General features: G+C 47.6%; 1 protein-coding gene across 8 annotated transcripts in view; it reads left to right on the top strand.

Annotated features, from left to right (window-relative positions):
• The window catches only part of CACNA1B (calcium voltage-gated channel subunit alpha1 B), a 188,277-nt gene that overhangs the window by 25,068 nt on the left and 141,051 nt on the right, over window positions 1–22,158 (top strand). For all 8 annotated transcript variants that reach the window (XM_058693367.1, XM_058693364.1, XM_058693366.1 and 5 more), the window contains exons 4-6: window positions 11,607–11,698; window positions 12,911–13,063; window positions 14,276–14,466. In XM_058693367.1, the coding sequence (XP_058549350.1) occupies window positions 11,607–11,698; window positions 12,911–13,063; window positions 14,276–14,466 (436 nt within the window). The remainder of the gene's footprint in view (window positions 1–11,606; window positions 11,699–12,910; window positions 13,064–14,275; window positions 14,467–22,158) is intronic.

Here is a 22,158-nt window from a genome sequence, read left to right as displayed (position 1 = left end):
ATCGGTGGTTTCTCTCTCCAGCCACTTCTCTCAGACATATAGCAATTGTGGCTTCCTGGTCACTTCTGCCGCCTCTTGGCATTTTCAGAAATGGGTGGTCTTGTGGGGTGTGGCTGGGTTGGGTAAAGCCTCGGACACTGGCTCTGGCTGTGATGTGAGCCCGGAGACTACTGCACAGACAGCTGTTGAAAGGCAGGGCGACCTCAGCTGGGACCCCCGTGTCTGGAGGGCAGGGGGTGAATTCCTGGATTAGGGTAAGGGGACACAGGCCAAGGCAGCAGCTGCGAGGTCCCACCCCTCTTGTAGCACCTGAAGCTGGGAGGGCCGCCTGCATCTTGGGTGCCAGTGAAAGTGCGTCTCTACAGGGGACCGGCTGGTGTGTCTGTGCCAGGTGTCTGTGTGTCCATATGGCCTGCGTCCTGTGTCCCTGTGTCTGCGCTGTGTTGATGTGTCCATATGTCCACACCCCCTGTGCAAGGGTGGCCTGGGCCTGGGAGTTGGGTGACAGTCAGAAGCAGGGGTTCTGTGTGCTCTGGGACCCAAATCCCTGCGTATGTTATGTAGCTGTCATCATAATTTACATAAAAACTTGTATTTTGCCTTTTTCTTTTTGTATAGCAGCATATTGAGGTAAAATTCACATGCCACAACGTTAACTTTTTACAGCGCATGATTCAGTGGCATTTGAATGAGTGTGGTCATGGTATTGTACACCCATTGCCACAACTGGGTTTTAGTACATTTCTGCCGTCCTCCCAGAGAAACCTACCCGTCAGCACTCACTGTCCCCCCCCAACCCCTCCCAGCCCCTGGCAGCCTCTCATCCTGTTTCTGTCCAAGGGTTTGTCTGGTCTGGACATTCACACAAGCGCAGTCGCACACCGTGAGGCCCTTTGTGTCTGGCGTCTCTCACTTAGCATGTTTTCAAGTTCTTGCACGTGCATCAGTCCTCTGTTCCGTTGTATCACAAACACGCTACGTTGTTCTGTGCTGTCGCCAAATGAATGACCACCCAGTGCCCCGTTCACGGCCGTGTGTGTGTTGTATTGTATTTCTCTGTTGCTGAACACTGAGATGTCTTATCTGGGGTTATTAGTCATGATGCTGTGATGCCTGTCTGTAACTGCGGCTTCTTAATTTTGCATTATTTCCATGGGACAGATTCCCAGAGTGGACTGGTTAAAAGTGTTTAAACATTTTAAGGTATTTCATCTTGCCACGTTGTTTTCCATCCAAATGAGAAGCATCGGTTTACATTCCCACCAGTTGTATTGAAATCATTCGTTCCACAGCGGCTCTGCCACCACTGGTGTTATGTTTCTAAAGCTCATATTAATTTATTGGGTGTAAAATTAATACCCTATTTTTTAAATAAACCTATCGCTTTGCCAGGTTACCTTCCAGTTTCCATTACTGGTGAGTCTGGATGTTTCACACATTAGTAAATTGTGTTTAGTGTAATGAGTTATCTCTGTGGCTTCTTTGCCATTTGGTTTGGGGAATTTCGGTGCTTCTTCACTAGCAGCTGTGGGTGTGCACTTCCCGCCAAGCACGGAGCAGGTGTGGAGCTGGAAGGAGGCACTGGCTGGTCCTGGAGGGGAGGGGAGCTGACACCCCGCCCCCACCTCCCTCTCAGGCTTGCTTTGCCACCTTGCTTTCCAGGATTTTCCTAAGACTTCGGAAATAGTGGCACCAGGAGGTACTTGCTGAATACAAGGATGTGTGCTTTAACTACCTTTCTGTTACTGGTGTTCATATAACATCTGTAGTTAAAGTACCTCAGAGTTAACATATTTTGTCTTTTTTAATCTCAGTGAAGGGTAAACATTTTTCTTTTCTGTATAAATAAAAAATATTGATTTTCCCACTTTAAAATGCTGATCTAGGAAAGAATAGAAAGCATGACCCGCAATCTCACTGTCCTGAGATAACTTCTGTTAATATTTTGAGCTGTTTCTTTCCAAGTTCTTTCTATGTGCAAGTTTTCAAACTACACAGTTGGTAAGTTGGTATCATCCCGTGGGGATATTGAGGGCGTCCAGCCTCCAGCATGAGCAGGCCACCCCCACACAGAGTGTGCTCCGAAGGCACGATTCTTCTGTCATGCGATGGGCCTCGGTCACCCCCTCTTGTCAAGCATGTGGCTTCTTTCCAATTTTGCTTTTACGGATGAGACCCCAGAACACACATGCATCTTTAACACACCTCTGATTACTTCCTTGGGACAAATGCCTAGAAGTTGGCTGATGGTTTATTTCGTCTCAGTCATACTTAAAAATTCTTCTGTTTCCTGTCATTTGGTTATGCTTCTGTTATCACATATTCAAGTGTTTTTGTGCAACAGAACACTCTTTTGTTTTGGGCTCCGTTTCCGTTTCGATCTGAATCCGTTTGGTGCTGTCTCTCCACATTGGTGCGTGGCCTAGTTGCTGAGCTCAGGGTAGGGCTTTAGGAAGTATCTCGTTAAAGAAGTTCTTTAGTCTTGCCTCTTCTTTCCTGAAGCTTTCTTTAACTTTTTGCCCATTTAGTTTTCCAGACGAGTTTTGAGATTCCTTTGTCGTAGTTCAAAGAATTCCTTTTGGGATATTGTTTCAATTATTGAGAATCTCTACATTGATTTTTGGAGAGCAAATTCTAAAATTCTACAGATACAAACCTGTCCATCCAGGAGTACAGTGTATCTTAGCATTTATTCAGTGCTGCCCTCTTTTTGTAAATAAGATGCTGTGGTTTTCTCTAGGTAGGTCACTCGTATTGTTAAAGTTGTTCCTAAGTGGCTTGTATTTATTGATGCCAGTGTGATTGAGGTGTTCGGTGTCATTGTATCTCCAAGCAGTGATGTCTGGTATCCCTTAACTTTTGAGTATTTATACTCAGGTGTGGATGCGGGCTCAGGCCGTCTCTGAGTGGGGCTGTGCTTTTGTGTTTGCCGATGGCAGCTTGCAGCCGGGCCTGGCTGTTTTTCAGCCCAGATTTCTCAGTGTCAGTGGGACGACAGCACCTGCAGCTTGCTTTTCTCTCTTTCCTTTTGGTCTCACTGTGCTGTACTTTTCCTTCGAGGTCCTCTCGCTGTTTTCTGTCCCCTGTAGAAGTTGAAGTTAGGGGCCTCGCACACCTGCAGGGCAATGTTCAAGTCGCTGCCGTTGGCCTGTGGGCCTCAAAACCTGAGTGACACCGGAGCTGCCCACAGGGCTCCTTGCACCCTGTCGCTGGGCCCGCGTCACGTCCCCCACGAGGCTGATGCTGCCGGTCCTGGGACAGCACTGTGAGAAATCTGCTCCTGACCAGGCTCCTGGGAGTTTTATCGTTGTCTTCGGAAATCATCATCTTATCTATTCAGTTCCTCATTTCTTACTCACGTTCTCTTATGTTAGTTAGAACTCTTTAAGAAGATTGAGAATTCTGGTGGTAATTCTTATTTTATCATCTGATTTTAAAGGAAAACCTTTGTGATAAATGTGGGTTTGTTGGTACTCTTGAGAGTGGATTTTGAGCATGGAAAAGATTATTCAGAAACTGTTTTGGTTCCTAAACTCAACATCCAATTTATTAAAGTTACAAATCCAAAAAAGTAGTTCTCTTTAAAAATTTTAGATGACTTTGTGACAACATGGATGGCCCTGGAAGGCGTTATCCTGAGTGAAGTGAGACAGAGACAAACACTGTATGGTCTCACTTACGCATGGAATCAAAAAAGTACAAAACAAAGCAAAACACCATCGGATTTGTGGCTACCAGAAGTGGGAGTTACGGGGAGGGGGACCTGGAGTAAGGTGGTCAAAAGATACAAACCTGCAGTTATACTATAAAGATAGTAAGTACGAGGGATGCCCCGGGCACCATGGTGTCTGGAGCTCGTGCCACCGCGTGACAAACAAGCAGGCTGTGAGGACTGGGTCCTAAGAGCTCATCACATCTCATTCACATTTCTCTGTGTGCGATGATGGGTGTTGACTAGACCTGTCGTGGTGGCGATTTCACAACAGATGTAAATCAAAACATCGTTCTGTGCACCTTACGCTCGTACAGTGATGTATGACAATTACATCTCCGTAAAACCAGGAAAAAAATTTTTACATTCAGCTGATGAAAATTTATATTCATACATTTAACTATTTTTAACAGTGACTTTCAAGATGACTCAAATGGTGTTTTATCCCATTTCATAGACTTAGTTAATGTCAAACATTTAAAATTTCACTTATAGGGGCGCCTGGGTGGCTCAGCTGGTTAAGCATCTGACTTTGGCTCAGGTCATGATCTCGTGGTTTGTGAGTTCGAGCTCCGCATTGAGCTCTGTGCTGACAGCTCAGAGTCTGGAGCCTGCTTCGGATTCTGTGTCTCCCTCTGTCTCTCTGCTCCTCCCCTGCTCATGCTCTGTCTCTCTCTCTCTCTCTCTCTCTCTCTCTCTTAAAAATAAACAGTAAAAAAAAGAGAATATGATTTTATTTATAAATTTAACTGGATCTTCCTAAGTGCTTAAGAATTGTGTTTCCAGTGGGGCGCCTGGGTGGCGCAGTCGGTTAAGCGTCCGACTTCAGCCAGGTCACGATCTCGCGGTCCGTGAGTTCGAGCCCCGCGTCAGGCTCTGGGCTGATGGCTCGGAGCCTGGAGCCTGTTTCCGATTCTGTGTCTCCCTCTCTCTCTGCCCCTCCCCCGTTCATGCTCTGTCTCTCTCTGTCCCAAAAATAAATAAAAAATGTTGAAAAAAAAAATTAAAAAAAAAAAAAAAAAGAATTGTGTTTCCAGTAAGTTCAAGTATAAGTATGGTGAATCATACATTTGTGTAAATGTCCCAACACCTTTTACAGATTTATTAAGGTTTGAACTTAACATCACAAGTCTAAGTCAATTTTTTCATTCCATTTATAAAGGCGGACTCACACGGTGAATGTGATGCTGGACGTGACCGCATTCAGCATGTTGGCGTGTGCTGACACATTCTGTGTTTGATCCTCCCAGGGTTCGATGTGATCGTCCACTGAGGAAACCGTCTCAGAGCAAATGAAGCTGAGGCTTCCTTCCCGTTCATTTTGGTTGCCTTGTCGGCCAGATTCTTTCCGGACACACCGGTGGCCACGACAGGCACTTCTCAACTCAGTGCTGGGGTCTCAGCACTTGTGGGTGCAGCTAGGCTATAATTCTGACATCACGGCTAGATTTTGTGTTTTTTATGTTTCTTTAGATTGTAGACACATTCTTACCTGCATCTAAACACCTTTGAACCCTTCGCTAAAAACCAAAGAGTTGTTTTCCTGTCCCATGGGACCATGACCACTCTGACATATCTGGCTACTACTTCTGAAGTCCTTTACTGACAGTTCAGGGTCTGTCTGCGGGTATCAGGATGCCTGGTGGCCAGAAGGCTACGGGTGAAGGAAGGCATTACTGTTCCTTCTTCTTGGGAATGATGCTGGAGCTTTCCAAGTGACGTTCACTAGCCGAACACCTGCATCTTTCCTAGGCTAGACTCCGCTCACCGAATGCCTGTGTGCCAACATCCCTTGCGTTTCCCTGTAAATCGGCAGTTACATCTGGAGATTTCTCTTAGAGAAATGAAACATTGCAGTTGTGATGGAAGTCTTCTGGGGCGCCTGGGTGGTTCAGGCGGTTGAGCGTCCGACTTCGGCTCAGGTCATGATCTCACGGTTGGTGGGTTTGAGCCCCGTGTCGGTCTCTGTGCTGACAGCTTGTAGCCTGGATCCTGCTTCGGATTCTGTGTCTCCCTGTCTCTCTGTCCCTTCCTGCTTGCACTCTGTCTTCAAAAATGAATAAATGTTAAAAAAAAAAAAAATGGAAGTCTTCTGCATACACTCCCTCAATCGAATTCTGTTCTCTTTCTTCCCTTCTCTTTCACGTTCTGGATGTAGCCACTGTCCTGATTTGTGGTTGTGATGCCGTGTGTGTGTGAGTGTTCCAGGTCCTCCCATATACGTCTGTATCCATAAATAACATATGGTGTTGCTTGCATGACTTTAATTGTGTGAGCGTGATATGTATTTACACACACATATAACTGTTTCACAACTTGCCTTCTTACCCTTCGACATTGTTTTAGACATTTTCCATGTTAGTGGTGTGCAGGCTTATCTAAGTTTTACATGCTCATCCATTTTTTACTCAATAATATTTCACCGCGTACGTGTACCACAGTTAATTTCTCCTCTGTGCTGCTGCGAGCAGCCTGCACATATGTCTGCAAGCGTTTGTGTGACGTGTCCAGTATGCAGTGAGAAGTGGTTTTCTGAGTCATAGGGATGCTCATTCTAAAGTTTTCTAGAAGTAGCCAAATGTTCTCCAGGACGGTTCTACAGTTTTCTCGTCTGCCCTCAAAACTGTTGCTTGACATCACTCGGCTATGACTTGGCTAAACTGAGGAGGTGAAATGGTGTCTCTTCTTTAGTGTGATGTGAACTTCCCTGTCGCCAGTGGTTTTGAGCTGCTTGTCTCTTTTGCAATTTGCTGATTTTTCTGATAGGTTATTTGTATTTTTAATATGAATTTATAGGAATTCTTTATGTTTTCTGGGAACGAATTCCACATCAGTTATGTACATTGCAAATATCTTTTTGTTTTCTCTGTAGTATCTTTCATGGTTTAGTTTAATTTATCAACCTATTACTTTATGGTTTTGGATTTTTATGTCTTCTTTAGAAACCTTTCTCTACCTTGCAATCACAGAACTATTTTCTTGTTTGTTTCAAAGTTTTAGAGTTTGCTTTCTGACATTAGGCTTCTTTTTATTTTCTAATTTTTAAAATTGTGGCAAAACACACACACCATGAACTTTGCCACCCTAGTCACCGTTAAGTGATGTTTAATGTACTCTCCTTGTTGTGCAGTCATCGGCACCGTCCGTCTCCAGGACTCTGTTCACCTTGCAATTCTGAAGCTCTTCCCCAGTAAACCCTAACTCCCCAGCCCTCCCCTCAGGCTCTGGCAGCCTGCATTCTACTTCCTGTCTCTATGATTTTAACGACGCTAAGTACCTCACATGAGTGGAATCAAACAGTATGTGTGTGTGGGTATATATATATATATATATATATATATATATATATATATATATGATATCCTATATCATATATATTGTATATAATTTTCTCTTGACTGGCTTATTTTCCTCGGCATTGTGCCCTCAAGGTTCAACCATGTTGTATCATGTATTAGGATTTCCTTTTTTTTTCCAGGCTGATTATTACGTCACTCTATGTAAATATCACAATTTGCTTTTCCCTTCATCCACTGAAGACACTTGGGTTCCTCCCACCTTGTACCTATTGTAAGTAACACTGCTATGAACCTAGGTGTACAAATATCTCTCTGAGACCCTGCTTTCAGTTCTTTTGTGTACCTAGAATTAGAGTTGCTGGATCAGGTGGTAGTTCTGTGTTCAACTTTTTGAAGACCTGCCATACAGTTTTCCTCAGGGGGCACACCATTTTGCTTTCCCACCAGCAGAGCATGGGCTCCAGTTCCTCCACATCCTCTCCAACACTTAATCTCCGTTTGTTTGTTTGTTTTTGTTTTTGTTTTCTTGAAAGTAGACATCCTAATGGGTGTGAGGTGTTATCTCAGTGTAGTTGGGATTTGCATTTCCCAATGATTAGTGATGTTGGACATCCTTTCATGTGCTTATCGGTCAATTGTGTATCTTTTTGGGAGAAATATCCATTCAAGTCCTTTGATATTTCTAAATTGGGCTTTTGTTGTTGTTGAGTTGTAGGACTTCTTTATATATTCTGGATATTGATCTCTTAAAATGTTTTTTTAATGTTTATTTATTTTTGAGAGACAGAGACATAGTGTAAACAGGGGAGGAGCAGAGAGAGAGGGAGACACAGAATCTGAAGCAGGCTCCAGGGCTCCCAGCTGTCAGCTCAGAGCCTGATGTGGGGCTTGAACCCACAAACCATGAGATCATGACTAAGCGGAAGTCGGATGCTTAACCAGCTGAGCCACCCAGGCTTCATTTTTGTGAATGGCTTTGGTAGGTAGGACTCTGAGGCGGCCCCCAAGGTTTCCATCCCTGCCTGTGGCCATCTCCCCTTGAGTGTGGGAAGGACCAGGGATATGATAAGATATCACTGCCATGGTTAGTTTATAATCAGTTGACTGTGAGCTAACCAAAAAGGACCAACCTAATAAGGTGATCCTTTTAAAGGGACTGGGCGTCTCCCAAAACAGAAAGTTTAGAAGTGTGAGAGGGACTGTTGAAGGCCAGGTTGCAAGGACCCGAGTGCTGTCTCCAGGAGCTCAGAGAAGTCCCCAGCTGAAAGCAAGACAGTGGGACTCCGTTCACTGTGAAGGGTCTGGGAAGCGTGACTTTCCCTAGGTTGGCCTCCAGATGAGGGCGCAGCTGGCTGACACCTTGATTTCAGCCTCGTGAGACCCTCAGCGGAGCACACAGCCACAATGACCTACAGAGCTGTGAGCTAATGAGTGCTATTTCAAGTTACAAGAACTGTGGCCAGTTTTTACACAGCAATAGAAAACTAATACAATTGCTCATGGCTTATTCAGGTTTTCTACTTTTTCAGTTACTTTTGATAATTTGCATTTTGGGGGGATATATCCATTTCGTCAAAATTTTAACATTGGCATAAAATTGTTAATAATATTCTTTTGCAATTCTAAAAATCTCTCCTGTTTGCAGTTACATTCCCTGTGTGTAAATACACTTAGGCATGTGTGCATACATGTGTACGTACACGTTCACTTGCGTGAGCACTCGTGCAGATGCACGCGAGTGCTGTGCGTGTTTGTATATGTGTGTCTGTGTACAGGTGTGTACAGATATGCATACACTCTTTTTCTTGATTATTCTTGCCAGAAGCTTGTTCGTTTTATTAAACTTTCAGATTCGGCTGTTATTTCTCTATTTTCTGTTTTAAGCATGTCTACTCTTTATTAGTTCCATTTTTGTCTTTTCTGTATATTTACTGTTTTTCAAGATTCTTGAGGTATATCTGTGCTTGGTTTATTTATTTTCAATCTTTAAAAAAATCATTGAAGTTTACAAATTTCCCCTAAAACATCACTTTAACTGAACCCCACATACTTTAATATGTGCTATTTTTAAAATATTTATTTTATTTAAACATTAAAAAAATTTTTAATTATTATTATTTTTTTTAATTAAAAATTTTTTAAAATGTTTGCTTATTTTTGAGAGAGAGACCGAGCATAAGTGGGGGAGGGGCAAAGAGAGAGAGACATAGAATCCAAAGCAAGCTCAAGGCTCTGGGCTGTCAGCACAGAGCCCAATGTGGGGCTGGACCTCACAGACCACAAGATCATGACCTGAACTGAAGTCAGATGCTTAACTGACTGAGCCACCCAGGCGCCCCTAACTTACTTATTTTCATGTTTATTTATTTTTGAGAGAGAGACAGAACACGAACGGAGGAAGGACAGAGCAAGAGGGAGACACAGACTCTGAAGCAGGCTCCAGGCTCTGAGCTGTTGGCCCAGAGCCCGACTCGGGGCTCGAACTCATGAACGTTGAGAGCGTGACCTGAGCCAAAGTCAGATGCCTAACTGACTGAGCCTCCCAGGCACCCCTAAAAAAAGTTTTTAGTGTTTGTTTATTTTTGAGAGAGAGGGTGAGAGAGACAGAGCATGAGTGGGAGAGGGGCAGAGAGAGAGGGAGACACAGAATCCAAAGCAGATTCCAGGGTCTGAGCTGTGAGCACAGCTTGACATGGGGCTCGAACTCACGAACTGTGAGATCATGCCCTGAGCTGAAGTTGGATGCTTACCTGACTGAGCCACCCAGGCACCCCTAAATGTTTATTTTTGAGAGAGAGACAGCATGAACAGGGGAGGGGCAGAGAGAGGGGGAGACAGAGGACCTGAAGCAGGCTCTGAGCTGTCAGCAATAGAGCCCGTCATGGAGCTCAAACCCACAAACCGTTAGACCATGACCTAAGTCGAAGTCGGACGCTCAACTGACTGAGCCACCCAGGTACCCGTGAGTTTCTTCTTATTTTGACCCTAGCTTCATCTTAACTTTTATTACTCGTGCATGGTACTTCGACCGGGGGTGGGGACACAAGGCCTTCCTCACGAGGAGTCCAGGATGCATTCCAGCAGCAGAGCCTACAGGATTGTGGTGCTTTGTCTGAAGAGTGAGAGGGGCGAGGACTCAGGGCTGCAGCCCTGATCTTGCCTGAAATAAACAGTGGGCGAGTGGTGCTCACTGAGCCAGGTGGTGGGGAGGGGACCAAGGCCGGGGGCAAGAACCAAAGTTCCTTGGTCACCATAATGTATCACCTCTGGACTTTTTATTTATTTATTTATTTATTTATTTATTTATTTATTTAAGAGCACAAGTGGGGGAGGGGCAGAGAGAGAGGGGGACAGAGGATCTGAAGCGGTCTCTGTGCCGACAGCAGAAATCCCGATATGGGGCTCGAACTCACCAACTGCGAGATCGTGACCTGAACTGAAGTCGGACGCTTAACCAACTGAGCCATCCAGGTGCCCCAGCTCTGGACTTTTTAAAAGAAGTACATGTTTCAACACTTTTAAACAGTAGTGTTAAAACAAACAAACAAACAAACAAACAATTCTTTATTGTATGATGCTTGATATGCTATTTTGACATCCAGGTAGCAATGTTAGAAAGGCAGTTGGGTTTATGAGTCTGCACTTAATGATGTGTGTGCACTTAATGTGTGTGGTGCTCAGAGTTACGGGGTAGACCTGTCGGGCCTGAGCCCTGGGGCTTCCTCTTCCGGAGTCTGGTGGAGAAGGCCAGGGTGGCGGTCAAGACCCTGAGGGGCTGCCGGGGACTTGGAGGAAAATGAGGGAGTTGACCCAAGGGCAGAGAAGCAACCACTTAGAGAGGGAGACTTGACCCTTGGAGTCAGCAAGACAAAGGCTTGAATGGCGTTTCAGGGGAATAGTGTGGGTGACATCCCACGGGGGGACAGGAGGGTGAGGTGGTGGGGACACCAAGGGCTGACCCTCTGCATGAGCTTTGGTGTGAAGGGAGCAGAGAAGTGGCTGTGCTGAGAGGTGGCTGTCTGATCTTCTCTGTGTTTTGAGATGGGACACCTTGGAATATAGCTTTCGGCTAATGGGATTGATTATGATGGCTTCCCTGAGTCCCATGTACCCGCTCTTCCGCCTGCCCCACCCCACCCCGATCGGTATTCTCCTGAGAGAAGGTGAGGAAGGCTGTGTGTGGCGCCTGTTCGGGAGCCGCAGCCTCCGTTTTCCTCGTTTCCGCTCATCACCCCATCTCGTGAGGCTGCTTGGGGTGCAGTAGGGGTTGGTTTGCGGACCGGGTTTCGGCTTGGATTTAGTTGGAGGGCAAACGCAAGGCCAGGCCAGGTGCCAGAGACCACGTGTCCTCTCAGGGTGATTCCGTTCAGCCGGAGGGACGGTCACGCCAGAAGCAGTCATTACTGACATTACCGCGAGGACGTCAGGATTCAGTGCCTGCCTCGTCCTGCCACAGCAGCGCCACAACCTGTGGCAGCCTCGTGCTCAGACAGTGGGGGTCACTGTTGTTGGGAGAAAGGACATGGGTGGTGGGGCCTGTGTTCTCTCACGTGAATGTGGAAACCCTTACTTCCCTCCTTCTCTGTTCCTGCCAGGATCCTGGCCACAGCGGGCACTGACTTCGACCTGCGGACCCTGCGGGCTGTGCGTGTGCTCAGGCCCCTGAAGCTGGTGTCTGGGATTCCGAGTGAGTCTGGCAAAAGCAATCAGCCCCAAGCCTACCTGGATCACTAACACCCTCCCCCAAGCCCACCATGGCCACAGCCACAGTTAAGCCTTAACCAGTGGGCCTTTGGCTTGGGTGACTTGAAGCTCAGGGCTCCTGACCTGTGAGAACCAGGTGTGAAGGAGCCTGACATTCTCTGTGAAAGCCCAGAGAGTGGCTCTGTTGTTTTGCCCTGGTTTGGCTTCCCCAGATGGAAACTTTGCTTCTCCTCACACGCTCTGCTACATTTCTAGCTCTTTGCTTCTTTTTCTGGGGTTAAAGCACAGACAAGAGACCGAGCAAGGTGGTAGGCAGGATGCCTGACAAAATAGTCAAAGGACCACCTGACTGGGCTCAGGCTTGGCAGGGCCTTGGAGAACTGAGGCCCAGTTAAGACACGCTCTTGGATTCGGCTGCTCGAGGAGCCACACCTGGTTAGGAGCATGGCCAGGGTTACCTTGAGAGGCAGGGGCGACCCTGACTCCTGTTCCTCAGTCCAGTGGAAGTTTGGTTTTCGGTTTCCTCAGGGCCCCAAGTGGGCAGGGACCTAGGGCTATGTCCCTCTGAGGCCGCTGCAGGGGGAGCCCCTGTTCTGCCCCAAGACCCTGCCAGGTAAAGGCTCAGGCTTGTATCTAAGAGCTGGGGCCATGCGGGGAGGGGGTCATGGGGTTGAGCTTCCTCTGTGTGCTGAGTCCCTCTGGCTTTGTGGTCAGTGGCCAAACACTCCCGCAGGCAGGTCCCCTGCTTTGCTCTCCCTAAAGTGTTGGGGCCTGTCAAGATCTGCTCTTCCCTCCCAGCACCCCCTCCCCTCCCCTCCCCTCTTAGGACTGTGTTCTTGCTCCACCCGGAGCCCTCCATAGGTCCACACATCTCGCCAGCACCCACCCTCCACCAGACCCCAATTCTGACACGACACGCCCTGCCCCTCCCCTGCTGCTGGGATCTCTCCGTCTACTTCCCTCTGAGACTTATGCTTGGTCCCCCACCCTGAACACTCTTGTGTAAGCGCGTGCGGGTTCCCCCGACTCCCCACGCTCCCTGCTCCGGCCCCTACTCTGAGGGCTCTCAGATCAGCACCTTGCCCCGGGACCCCCAGTCCTAAGCAGCCCAGGTGCTCGCCGGTCTGCCCCCGCCCCCGCCCCCTGCACCGCCCACCCTGCTCTGATGTGCCCTGCTCTGGCTGCTCTGGCCCAGGTCTGCAGGTGGTGCTCAAGTCCATAATGAAGGCCATGGTCCCGCTTCTGCAGATTGGGTTGCTTCTCTTCTTTGCCATCCTCATGTTTGCCATCATTGGCCTCGAGTTCTACATGGGAAAATTCCACAAGGCCTGTTTCCCCAACAGCACAGGTGAGGCCTGGCAGCACCCCTTGGGCTCAGACGGGACTGCAGACTCACGCATCCAGGGGACAGGCACTGTTCTAGGTGCCAGACAGACGGGGGCGGGGGGCACACACCACAACCTGAAACACACAAAAACATGAGTAAACACATAAATGCAATGATTACAGGTTGTGGTACTCGCGGTAGAATAACTTGGGCGCCTGCTTCACGGAAATGGGCCAGGGGAGGCCTCTCTCCTGAGGGGACAGGTGAGCGGTGATCGGACTGACGTTAAGAGGGATTGCAGCGTGGCCGCCGGGCCGGAGAACTCCACTTACGAGGCGCAGCCGGGATAGAGGGGGAGTCACGTGGGCTTCGTGGCCATGGCAGGAACTCCGAGTCTTCCTCTGAGAGAAATCAGGAAGACGGCGGAGGGCTCTGAGTGAGGACTGACGTCATCTGATTGTTCTGGCTGCTCCAGGGAGGCAAAGGCAGAAACAGGCTTCCTCAGGAGGGCGACATCTCGACCGGAGAGACGTGGCGGCTGCGGCCAGGCTGTTCTGGTAGAGACGGCACAACGGGTTGGGCTCTGGGTGTGTTTTGCAGTGAGGCGGATGAGCCACATGAACGTGTCAGTCGACGCAGAGAAAGCTCTGACTAAAATTTAAATCATTCATGATTTTAAAAACGTCTCATCAAAGCACTCTGTAGGGCCAGTGTAGTGAGGCCTGGGCCCTGCAGCCCCCAGCCATCCTGTGGCCACACGTTGTGTGGGCTCTGAGCCGATCTGCCCGGCAAGCAGGGCCTGCGGTGGCTGACTCCAGAGTGACAGGCGACGTCTGTGTGTCAGGAGAGCCTCAGTGTTAGTTTGGCTGTGAGAGAAAGCGGTCAGCGTTGTAGCGGCAGGAAGAGTCGGATGTTAGGGGTTTGTCGTTTTTGAATTTAAGGCGAGTGAGTCCTGAGCGTGTTTAAACGGTAACGGGCAGGTTCCAGTAGGAAGGGAGAGGTTGACCAGTGGTTCCTGGGAGGGTTGGTCTGAGCTCAGGGGGAGCCAGACTGTAGGCAGGGGGAGAGAGTTGGTGCAGGGAGGGAGGGTGGGGGGAGTCAAGGGGGGATTTCCATTGGTGCTTGATGCCTGCCCACCTGTGATGAGGCCTTTGAAGCCCAGGGGCCACAGGAGGGGTTGGAGAACTTGGCGTTTCTGGGTTCAGGGTCTGTGCTTCATTCTTCCCTCCACAGATCCAGAGCCAGTGGGCGACTTTCCCTGTGGCAAGGAGGCCCCAGCCCGGCTGTGTGAGGGCGACACCGAGTGCCGGGAGTACTGGCCGGGACCCAACTTTGGCATCACCAACTTTGACAATATCCTGTTTGCCGTCTTGACAGTGTTCCAGTGCATCACCATGGAGGGATGGACTGACATCCTTTATAACGTGAGTTGCATCTTGGCCCTGGGACTGTGGATGGACCCTGGAGCTCCTAGGATCCCATTTGGGGTGACGTTCCTGACCTGAGAGCCTGTGCCCAGCCCCGAGTTCCTTCCTCTACCCTGGGATGAAATACAGGCCCCTTCCTTCAGATGACTCCACCAAGGGCCCACTGTCATCAGTGTTGACTCGAACTCTTGACCTAGGTCCTAGAGTCTCCAGGACAGCTTCTCTTATGAAAGTAAAACCGAGGGCCAGGTAGAAAGCCAGCAAAGAAGATGCCAGAGAAGATGCTACCGCTGCTGGTCACATGGTCACAGTGCCAGTCCCTAGGGCTCACTGCAAGCTTGCTCCAAGCTAGGCCCTGCGTGAAGTGCCCTGTCCCTGTTAACTCATAGAGTCGTCTCAAGAACCCCATGTACAGTGAGGAGGCTGAGGCATGGAGGGGCTGTTGAAGTCGCTCAAGGCCCTGAGACTGGTAGGCAGCTCGCCGGGAACTACCAGTTGTGCCGTCCCTGCTGGGTTTTCTGGATGGAGGGAGGGAGAGGGAAGCCTGCCGGGCCTCTTGTCGTCCCTGGGCTGCCCGGTAAAGACAGGGGCAGGGCAGGGTTTATGGCTGCGCTCAGCAGACTCTCAGGAAGACTTCTCTGGTGGCGCTGGGGCTCTGGGCTCAGAGTGTGTGTCTTGCACGTTTCTGTCTTCTCTGCCGTGTCCATCTGGTGCTGTTTCCTCTTCACCCTCTTGCCCACGAGGGTGCCTGCCTGTCACAGTGATGTACACAGGGCAGTCTGGGTTGGTACCCATGCCAGAAGCTGGTCTTGCCTGGTGGCCCATCTCACTGCCACCTCTCCTCCACGTGACGCTCTTCTGGGAGGACTCGACCACAAAAGCTTGAGCAGAATTCCGTCTCTTTTCTTATGTGATGACCTCCCTCGCTACCTCCTACATGCTGTAGCCCTATGAGCCACCGGGGCATAAGAACAATGAAGTTAGTCCCTCAGGGGCTTTGGGAGGTAGACAAGGAAGGCACACATGAGCTAGAAATCTTGGAAGGTTTGGCTGGGAAGGTATGGCTGGCGGATTGCTGTTTTCTGGATAGCTAGAGCGAGCTCTGCTTGTGGGCTGTGGGTGGAGGACTTGCAGGTACAAGATACCTCGTGCTGAACCTGCCACTTGGGTGCTGAGGTGGGGTTTGGGCTCTAAGCCCCCGGAGGCCTGTGTTCCCCGGGCTCTAGGAGCCCGGGGAAGAAATGACGGTGCGATAGTCTGGTGGCACGAGGGACAGGAGGAAAGGGGCAGACTGGGGCCCTCTACTCTGTGGGTGCATGGAAACCCAGGTGGATCTCAGGGCTAGGAATCCAGCAGATGCTTGGGAAATGCTCGCTGAGCGTGCAGAGGGAAGGTGGAAGTTCAGGAAAAGCTGGCCCAAAGTCCCTTGAACCAGATCCCTCCTTGGACTGGGAGTCGTGTCTCCTGACAGGCTCTGTTTAATTGAGGAAAAGAAGAACAGGCACAAAGGCAGTCATGAGGAGCTTGACTGTCCTTTTCCTACAGCCAGTCAAGGAACGATTTCCCAAGGACAGACCCTAAAAATAGCTCTGAGCTGGCCACATCCCTGCCAGCCCCACCTGAGCAAGGGCTGCATGAACAGGTCTCTGCAGCTTTCAGTGCCCCCTGGGACTTGGCCAGGGGCCCTGGCGACTCAGATGGGTGGGTCTGTGCCCTGTGTGGGAGGGGCTGAGCAGGAACTAGGCCCTAGGGCAGGACTGGTCACGAGAGCCACAGAGGGTTCATTTGGCATATACTTCCATGGGGCCCGCTGGGCTCTGGGCACCCCCGAGACGCTACATGTACAGTGGTGAGCAGAAGGCGTTCGATAAAGGTCTTATAATGCCAAGTGCTTTAAAGAAAACAAAGGTGGATGAGGGGCAGGGAGTGATGAGTTAGACACCTTGTGAAAGCCAGGCCTGGTGAGGTATGGAAGCCAGACATGCAGGTGCTATGAGATTGTGCCTTGGCGGTTTGGCAAGGCACCAGGACACAGTGACAGTGGTGACCTGTGAGGTGGCCTAGACCTGGGTGGGTCCACTCTCCACACTGGGGGGTAAGAGGGTGAATTGCTGCAAATCAGACCTGGTGTTTTGAAGGGGATTCTTCAGAGAAAGAGCCTGCCGCTTGCCTCCAACCCAGTGCTCCAACCCAGACGTGCTCCTGGAGTGTGGAGCCCCAAGTGACAGTGCCGGGATTTCTTTTTTTTTTTTTTTTTTTTTAATTTTTTTTTAATGTTTTTTATTTATTTTTGGGACAGACAGAGACAGAGCATGAACGGGGGAGGGGCAGAGAGAGAGGGAGACACAGAATCGGAAACAGGCTCCAGGCTCCGAGCCATCAGCCCAGAGCCTGACGCGGGGCTCGAACTCACGGACCGCGAGATCGTGACCTGGCTGAAATCGGACGCTTAACCGACTGCGGCACCCAGGCGCCCCAGTGCCGGGATTTCAAGGGCAGGAGCCACTGGCCTGCCACGGTGGGGCGGAGGGAGAGAGGTGGAGAATACACTCAATGTTGGGAACAGAGGAGGGTGTGTGAGTGTTTCTCATGGACCAGCTATGGCCAGGGGACAGTAGCCAGCCAAGGGCCCTTTTAAATTCTGACCAGGGCGAGTGACCTCTCAGTAGAGAACCTGTGTTCACAACAGACTGCTGAAAAAATGGGGGTGGGGGTGGGGGAGTTCTCCAGCTGAGGGAGAAATGGCTTGCCTGCATTTTGAAAAGTAAGTGGAGTCAAATGGGTTCCTGGAAGAACCCACAGAAATGCCTTGTGAGAGAGGAGTCAGCAGTAAATTTCCGTCAGGCCCAGAAAGATGAGATTATCTCAGGGCACGGCCAAGCATGGAAAAACTTGCCTTCCCTCCCACCCCCCACCCTTTTTCCTCCCCTGCTTGCATTGTGTTGGGGTCAATAACCCAGCCAGCAGCAAGCTGAGGAAGAAGGAACAGTGTTAGGCGTGGAGGGGCAAAGAGGGACCACGCCTCCCTTTCCCAGTGAAAGCAGCCAGCTGTGGCAGGCCAGCTAAAAGAGTAGACATTCTCAGTGTAAAGCATGTTAAGTAGTTTTATTGCCAGCTGGGATTGGACACTTAATTACTGAATTGAGACTGTGTTTTCTACTTAAAGTGATTGTAGAACTTTCTACTACCCAGGAGTTACCAGAAAAGTTATAGGACTTATCCAGGTTTTTATCCAGGGGCATGAATATGTTCAAAGGGACAGTAGGAGGGAAGTGAAGTTGGCTTATGATTATATACATGTGGTTTTGCGTATGCTCGTTGTACTGGTTACACGAAGCTCTGAGGAAGGGTTGTTCACGTGTATAGGTGCAAAGGCCGTGTTTTACAGTGAGCACAGGTAGGGCTTGCTCGTCTGTTGCGTGTGCAGTGTGAGAGAGAAGAACCAAAGATGTGACGTCGGCCACTGGGGAAGGTGGTGCCCTTTCTTGAGAAGGGAGACTTGGGAGTGAGATATTTGCTCGGTTTGTTTCAGTGGAGTAGTAGTGGAGCCCAGGGACTCTGATTTGCCTCCATCATGTTTCAAAGAACTGGTTTCATGCAAGGGAGACGCTGAGTATACAGTTGGGTATATGACGGGGAGCTCAGAGGAGACAGCAGGGCTGAGGGTGTCTGTCTGAGATCATGGATGGAGTTTAACAGTATGGGAGAGGATGTGATCGGCTCAGCAAGGAATGTAGAAGGAGAAGCAAAGAAGGCCCAAGACTGAGCCCTCTCTGAGCTTGGCTGTTGGGGGAATTCCAACATTCCGAAGACAAGTAGGAAAGAAGGAGCCAGCGAGAGACCAAGGTGGAGCCTTTGAGGCAGGGTAGAAACAGCACCGTGAGCGTGCTGTGTCTTGGAAGCAGAGCTAAGAAAAAAGTTTCTAGAAAATGATCAACCAGGTCAGAGGTCAAGAAAGATGCTGGTAATTTGACAAGAGCGGTTTCGGTGGTGGGGGTAGAAGCTCGGAAGGTGCAGGTTGAAGGTGAAGGCAGGATGAGAGCGAGGACGGCAGGTGGAGTCGGCTCTCTCCCGGAGCTCCCTGCGAGGTGTAGCAAGACGGTGGGAGGGAGCTGCAGGGAGAGATGGGGGTTGGCTGGTGGTCTTTTTCTGAAGTAAACTCTATTTGAGATAATGGAGGGCTTATGTGCAGTTGTAAGAAATAATACAGAGAGATCCCGTGTCTCCTGTAATGGTTACACCCTGCAGAACTAGTGTGCCTCACAACCCGAATACCGACACTGACGTCGTCGAGATATACAACATTCCATGCCGGAAGGACACCCAGGTTGCCTTGTAGCCACACCAACTTCTTTCTTACCCTCACCCCCCTCAATCCCTGTTGACCGCTAGTCTCTTTGTCACATCTGTAATGTCAAGGAGGTTATGTAAATGAAACCATAGTATATGTCACTTTTTGGTATTGGCTATTTTCACTCACGTGATTCTTTGGGGATTCATCTAGATTAATGTGTGTCAGTAATTGGTTCCTTTTTATGGCTGGGCAGTCTTCTGTGGTATGGGTGGGCTAGGCTTATTTAACATTTACCTGCTATAGGACATATGGATTGTTTTCAGTTTGGGGCTATTGTGAACATAATTGCTCTACACATTTGTGTACAGGTTTTTGTGTAAACATAAGTTTTCATTTCTCAGGGATAAATGCCTCGGGGTGCAATTTCTGGCTTGTATAGTAGTTGCAAGTTTAGTTTTTTAAGAAACTAAAAATTTCCCAGAAGGCTGTATTCTGTTACATTCCCATCAGGAGTGGATGGATAATGGAGCCTCCTCACCAGTATTTGATGTTGTCATTGTTTTCGACTTTAGCCCTTCTGGTTAAGTGTGTACTGATATGTCATTATGGTTTTAATCCGCACTTCCTAATGGCTGATGGTGTTAAGTATCATTTCCTACTTTTTCGCCATTCATTTATCTTCTTCAGGGACATACCTCTTCATATCTTTTGTCCACAGTTTGTCTGGAGTGTTACTTTACTGTGAAGTTTTCATATATTCTAGGAACTAGTTGGTTGTCAGATATGTGGCTTGCAAATACCTTTTTTCTAGTCATTAACTTGACTTTTCATACTCTTCACCTGGTTTTTCACAGAACACGCATTTTTAATTGTGAAAAAGTCCAGTTTATCAGTTTTTCCGTTTGTAGATTGGGCTTTTAGGGTCAAATTTAAGAACTCTTTGCCTAGCCTTAAATCCTGAAGATTTTATTCTATGGTTTTTTTCTTAAAGTTTTATTGTTTTACATTTTACATGCAAGTCTGTGATCCAGTGTGAGTTAATTTTTGCATAAAGTGTGAGGTCTAGGGGCACCTGGGTGGCTCTGTTGGTTAAGCATCCAACTTTGGCTCAGGTCATGATCTCCTGGTTTATGAGTTCAAGCCTCGCATCTGGCTCTCTGCTGTCAGTGCAGAGCCCTCTTTGGATCCTCTGTCCCTCTCTCTCTCTCTCTCTCTCTCTCTCTCTCTCTCTGCCCCTCCCCCCCTCAAAAATAAACATAAAAAAAAATAAAGTATGAGGTTTGGGTTGAGATTCTTCTCTCACTCCCCCTGCTTCTCCACACCTTCCTTCTTCCCTCTCTTCTTTCCTACCTCCCTTACTTTTTGGAGGCTTGTGAATATCCAGCTGCTCTAGCAACCCTTGTTGAAAAGGCTATATTTCCTCCATTGAATTACTTTTGCACCTCTGCTAAAAAATTTGGGTGTAGTTGTGTGGGTCTTTCTTTTCCTTCCTTTTTTAAAGAAGGTCATACCCAATGTGGGGCTTATACATTGCTTAAATCAATTTGTTAATGTTTCATTAAGGGTTTTGGCACCCATATTCATGAGGGCTTTTGGTCTGTAATTTCCTTCTAGTTTGAATTATGTTTGTCTGGTTTTGGTATGAAGGCAATACAAGCTTTATAAAACGAATTAGAAAGTAGTTCTTCCTTTCTCATTTTCTAGAAGAGATTTGTGTATGTGGTATTAATTCTTTTTTTGAGAATTGGTAGAATTCTACAATCTGGGTCTAGAGATTTCTTTTTTAAATGTTTTCAATGTTTATTTATTATTTTTGAGAAGGAGAGAGAGCCAGAGCACGAGCTGAGGAGGGACAGAGAGAGAGGGAGACAGAATCTGAAGCAGGCTCCAGGCTCTGAGCTGTCAGCACAGAGCCCAGCATGGAGCTTGAACTCACAAACTTGTGAGATCATGATCTGAGCCAAAATCAAGAGTCAGATGCTTAACTGACTGAGCCACCGAGGCGCCTCAAGATTTCATTCTTTTATTTGTGGCTGAATGTATATATGTATGTATGTATGTATGTATGTGTGTGTATATGTGTATACACATAAATACATTTACATATAAATGCATATTTATATATCTTCTTTATCCATTCATCAATCAGTGGGCATTTGGGCTGTTTTCATATTTTAGATGTTGTAAATAATGCTGCTGTAAACATAGGAGTGAATGTATCCCTTTGAATTAGTGTTCTTGTATTCTTTGGGTAAATACCCGGTAGTGTGATTCCTGGATTGTAGGGTAGTTCTAGTTAAAAAAAAAAAAAAAAAAAAAAAAAAAAAAATTTTAACATGTATTTATTTTTGAGAGATAGAGAGAGACAGAGCATGAGTGGGGAAGGGGCAGAGAGAGAGGGAGACACAGAATCCGAAGCAGGCTCCAGGCTCTGAGCTGTCAGCACAGAGGCAGTCGCGGGGCTCGAACTCACGAGCCATGAGTCGTGACCTGAGCCAAAGTTGGACGCTTAACCGACTAAGCCACCCAGGCACCCCAGGGTAGTTCTATTTTTAACTTTTTGAGAAAACATACTGTTTTCCAGAGTGGCTGCACCAGTTTGCATTCCCACTAACAGTGCATGAGTGTTCCTTTTTCTGCACATCCTCAACAACACCTATTGTTTCTTGTTAAAATTTAATTTTAAATTTAATCAAACAACCATGAAAGGAAGTGGTATTTCATTTTGGCTTTGATTTGCATTTCCCCAATGACTTATGATATTGAGCATCTTTTATGTGCTTATTACACCACTTATATGTCTTCTTTGGAGAAATGTGTATTCAGATCATCTTCCCATTTTAAAATTGGTTAATTTGTCATTTTATTATTGGCCAGTAATTTTTCTGTATCTATTATGGATGCTAGACCCTTATCAGATATATGATTTGTAAATATTTCTTACATTTTGCGCATTGTCTTTTCACTTTCTTGATGGTGTCATTTGAAGTACCAACAATTTTTATTTTGATGAAGTCCAATTTTTCTATTTTTATTTTCATCATTGTGCTTTTGGTGTTACAGCTGAGAATTCATTACCAAATTCAAAGTCGTGAAGATTTATTCCTATATTTTCTTTTAAGAGTTTTCTAATTTTTGTTCTCATATTTAGGTCTATGATACATTTTACTTTTTGTATGTGATGTGAGGTAGGGACTCAGCATCATTCTTTGCATGTGGATATCCAGTTGTTGAAAAGACTGTTCTTTCCCCCATTGAATTTCTTGGTACCATTGTTAAAAAATCAATTGATGATAAATGTAAGGGTTTATTTCTAGATCATCAATTTTATTCCATTGACCAATATATCTATCCTTTTTAGGGGGAAATTTTTAAAATTACAATTTCACTTTCCT

This window comes from Neofelis nebulosa, chromosome 12 (assembly GCF_028018385.1).
Source record: "Neofelis nebulosa isolate mNeoNeb1 chromosome 12, mNeoNeb1.pri, whole genome shotgun sequence".
Taxonomy (NCBI): domain Eukaryota; kingdom Metazoa; phylum Chordata; class Mammalia; order Carnivora; family Felidae; genus Neofelis; species Neofelis nebulosa.
The sequence above is the reverse complement of the archived record's forward strand: the minus strand, read 5'-3'. Positions and strand labels throughout refer to the sequence as shown.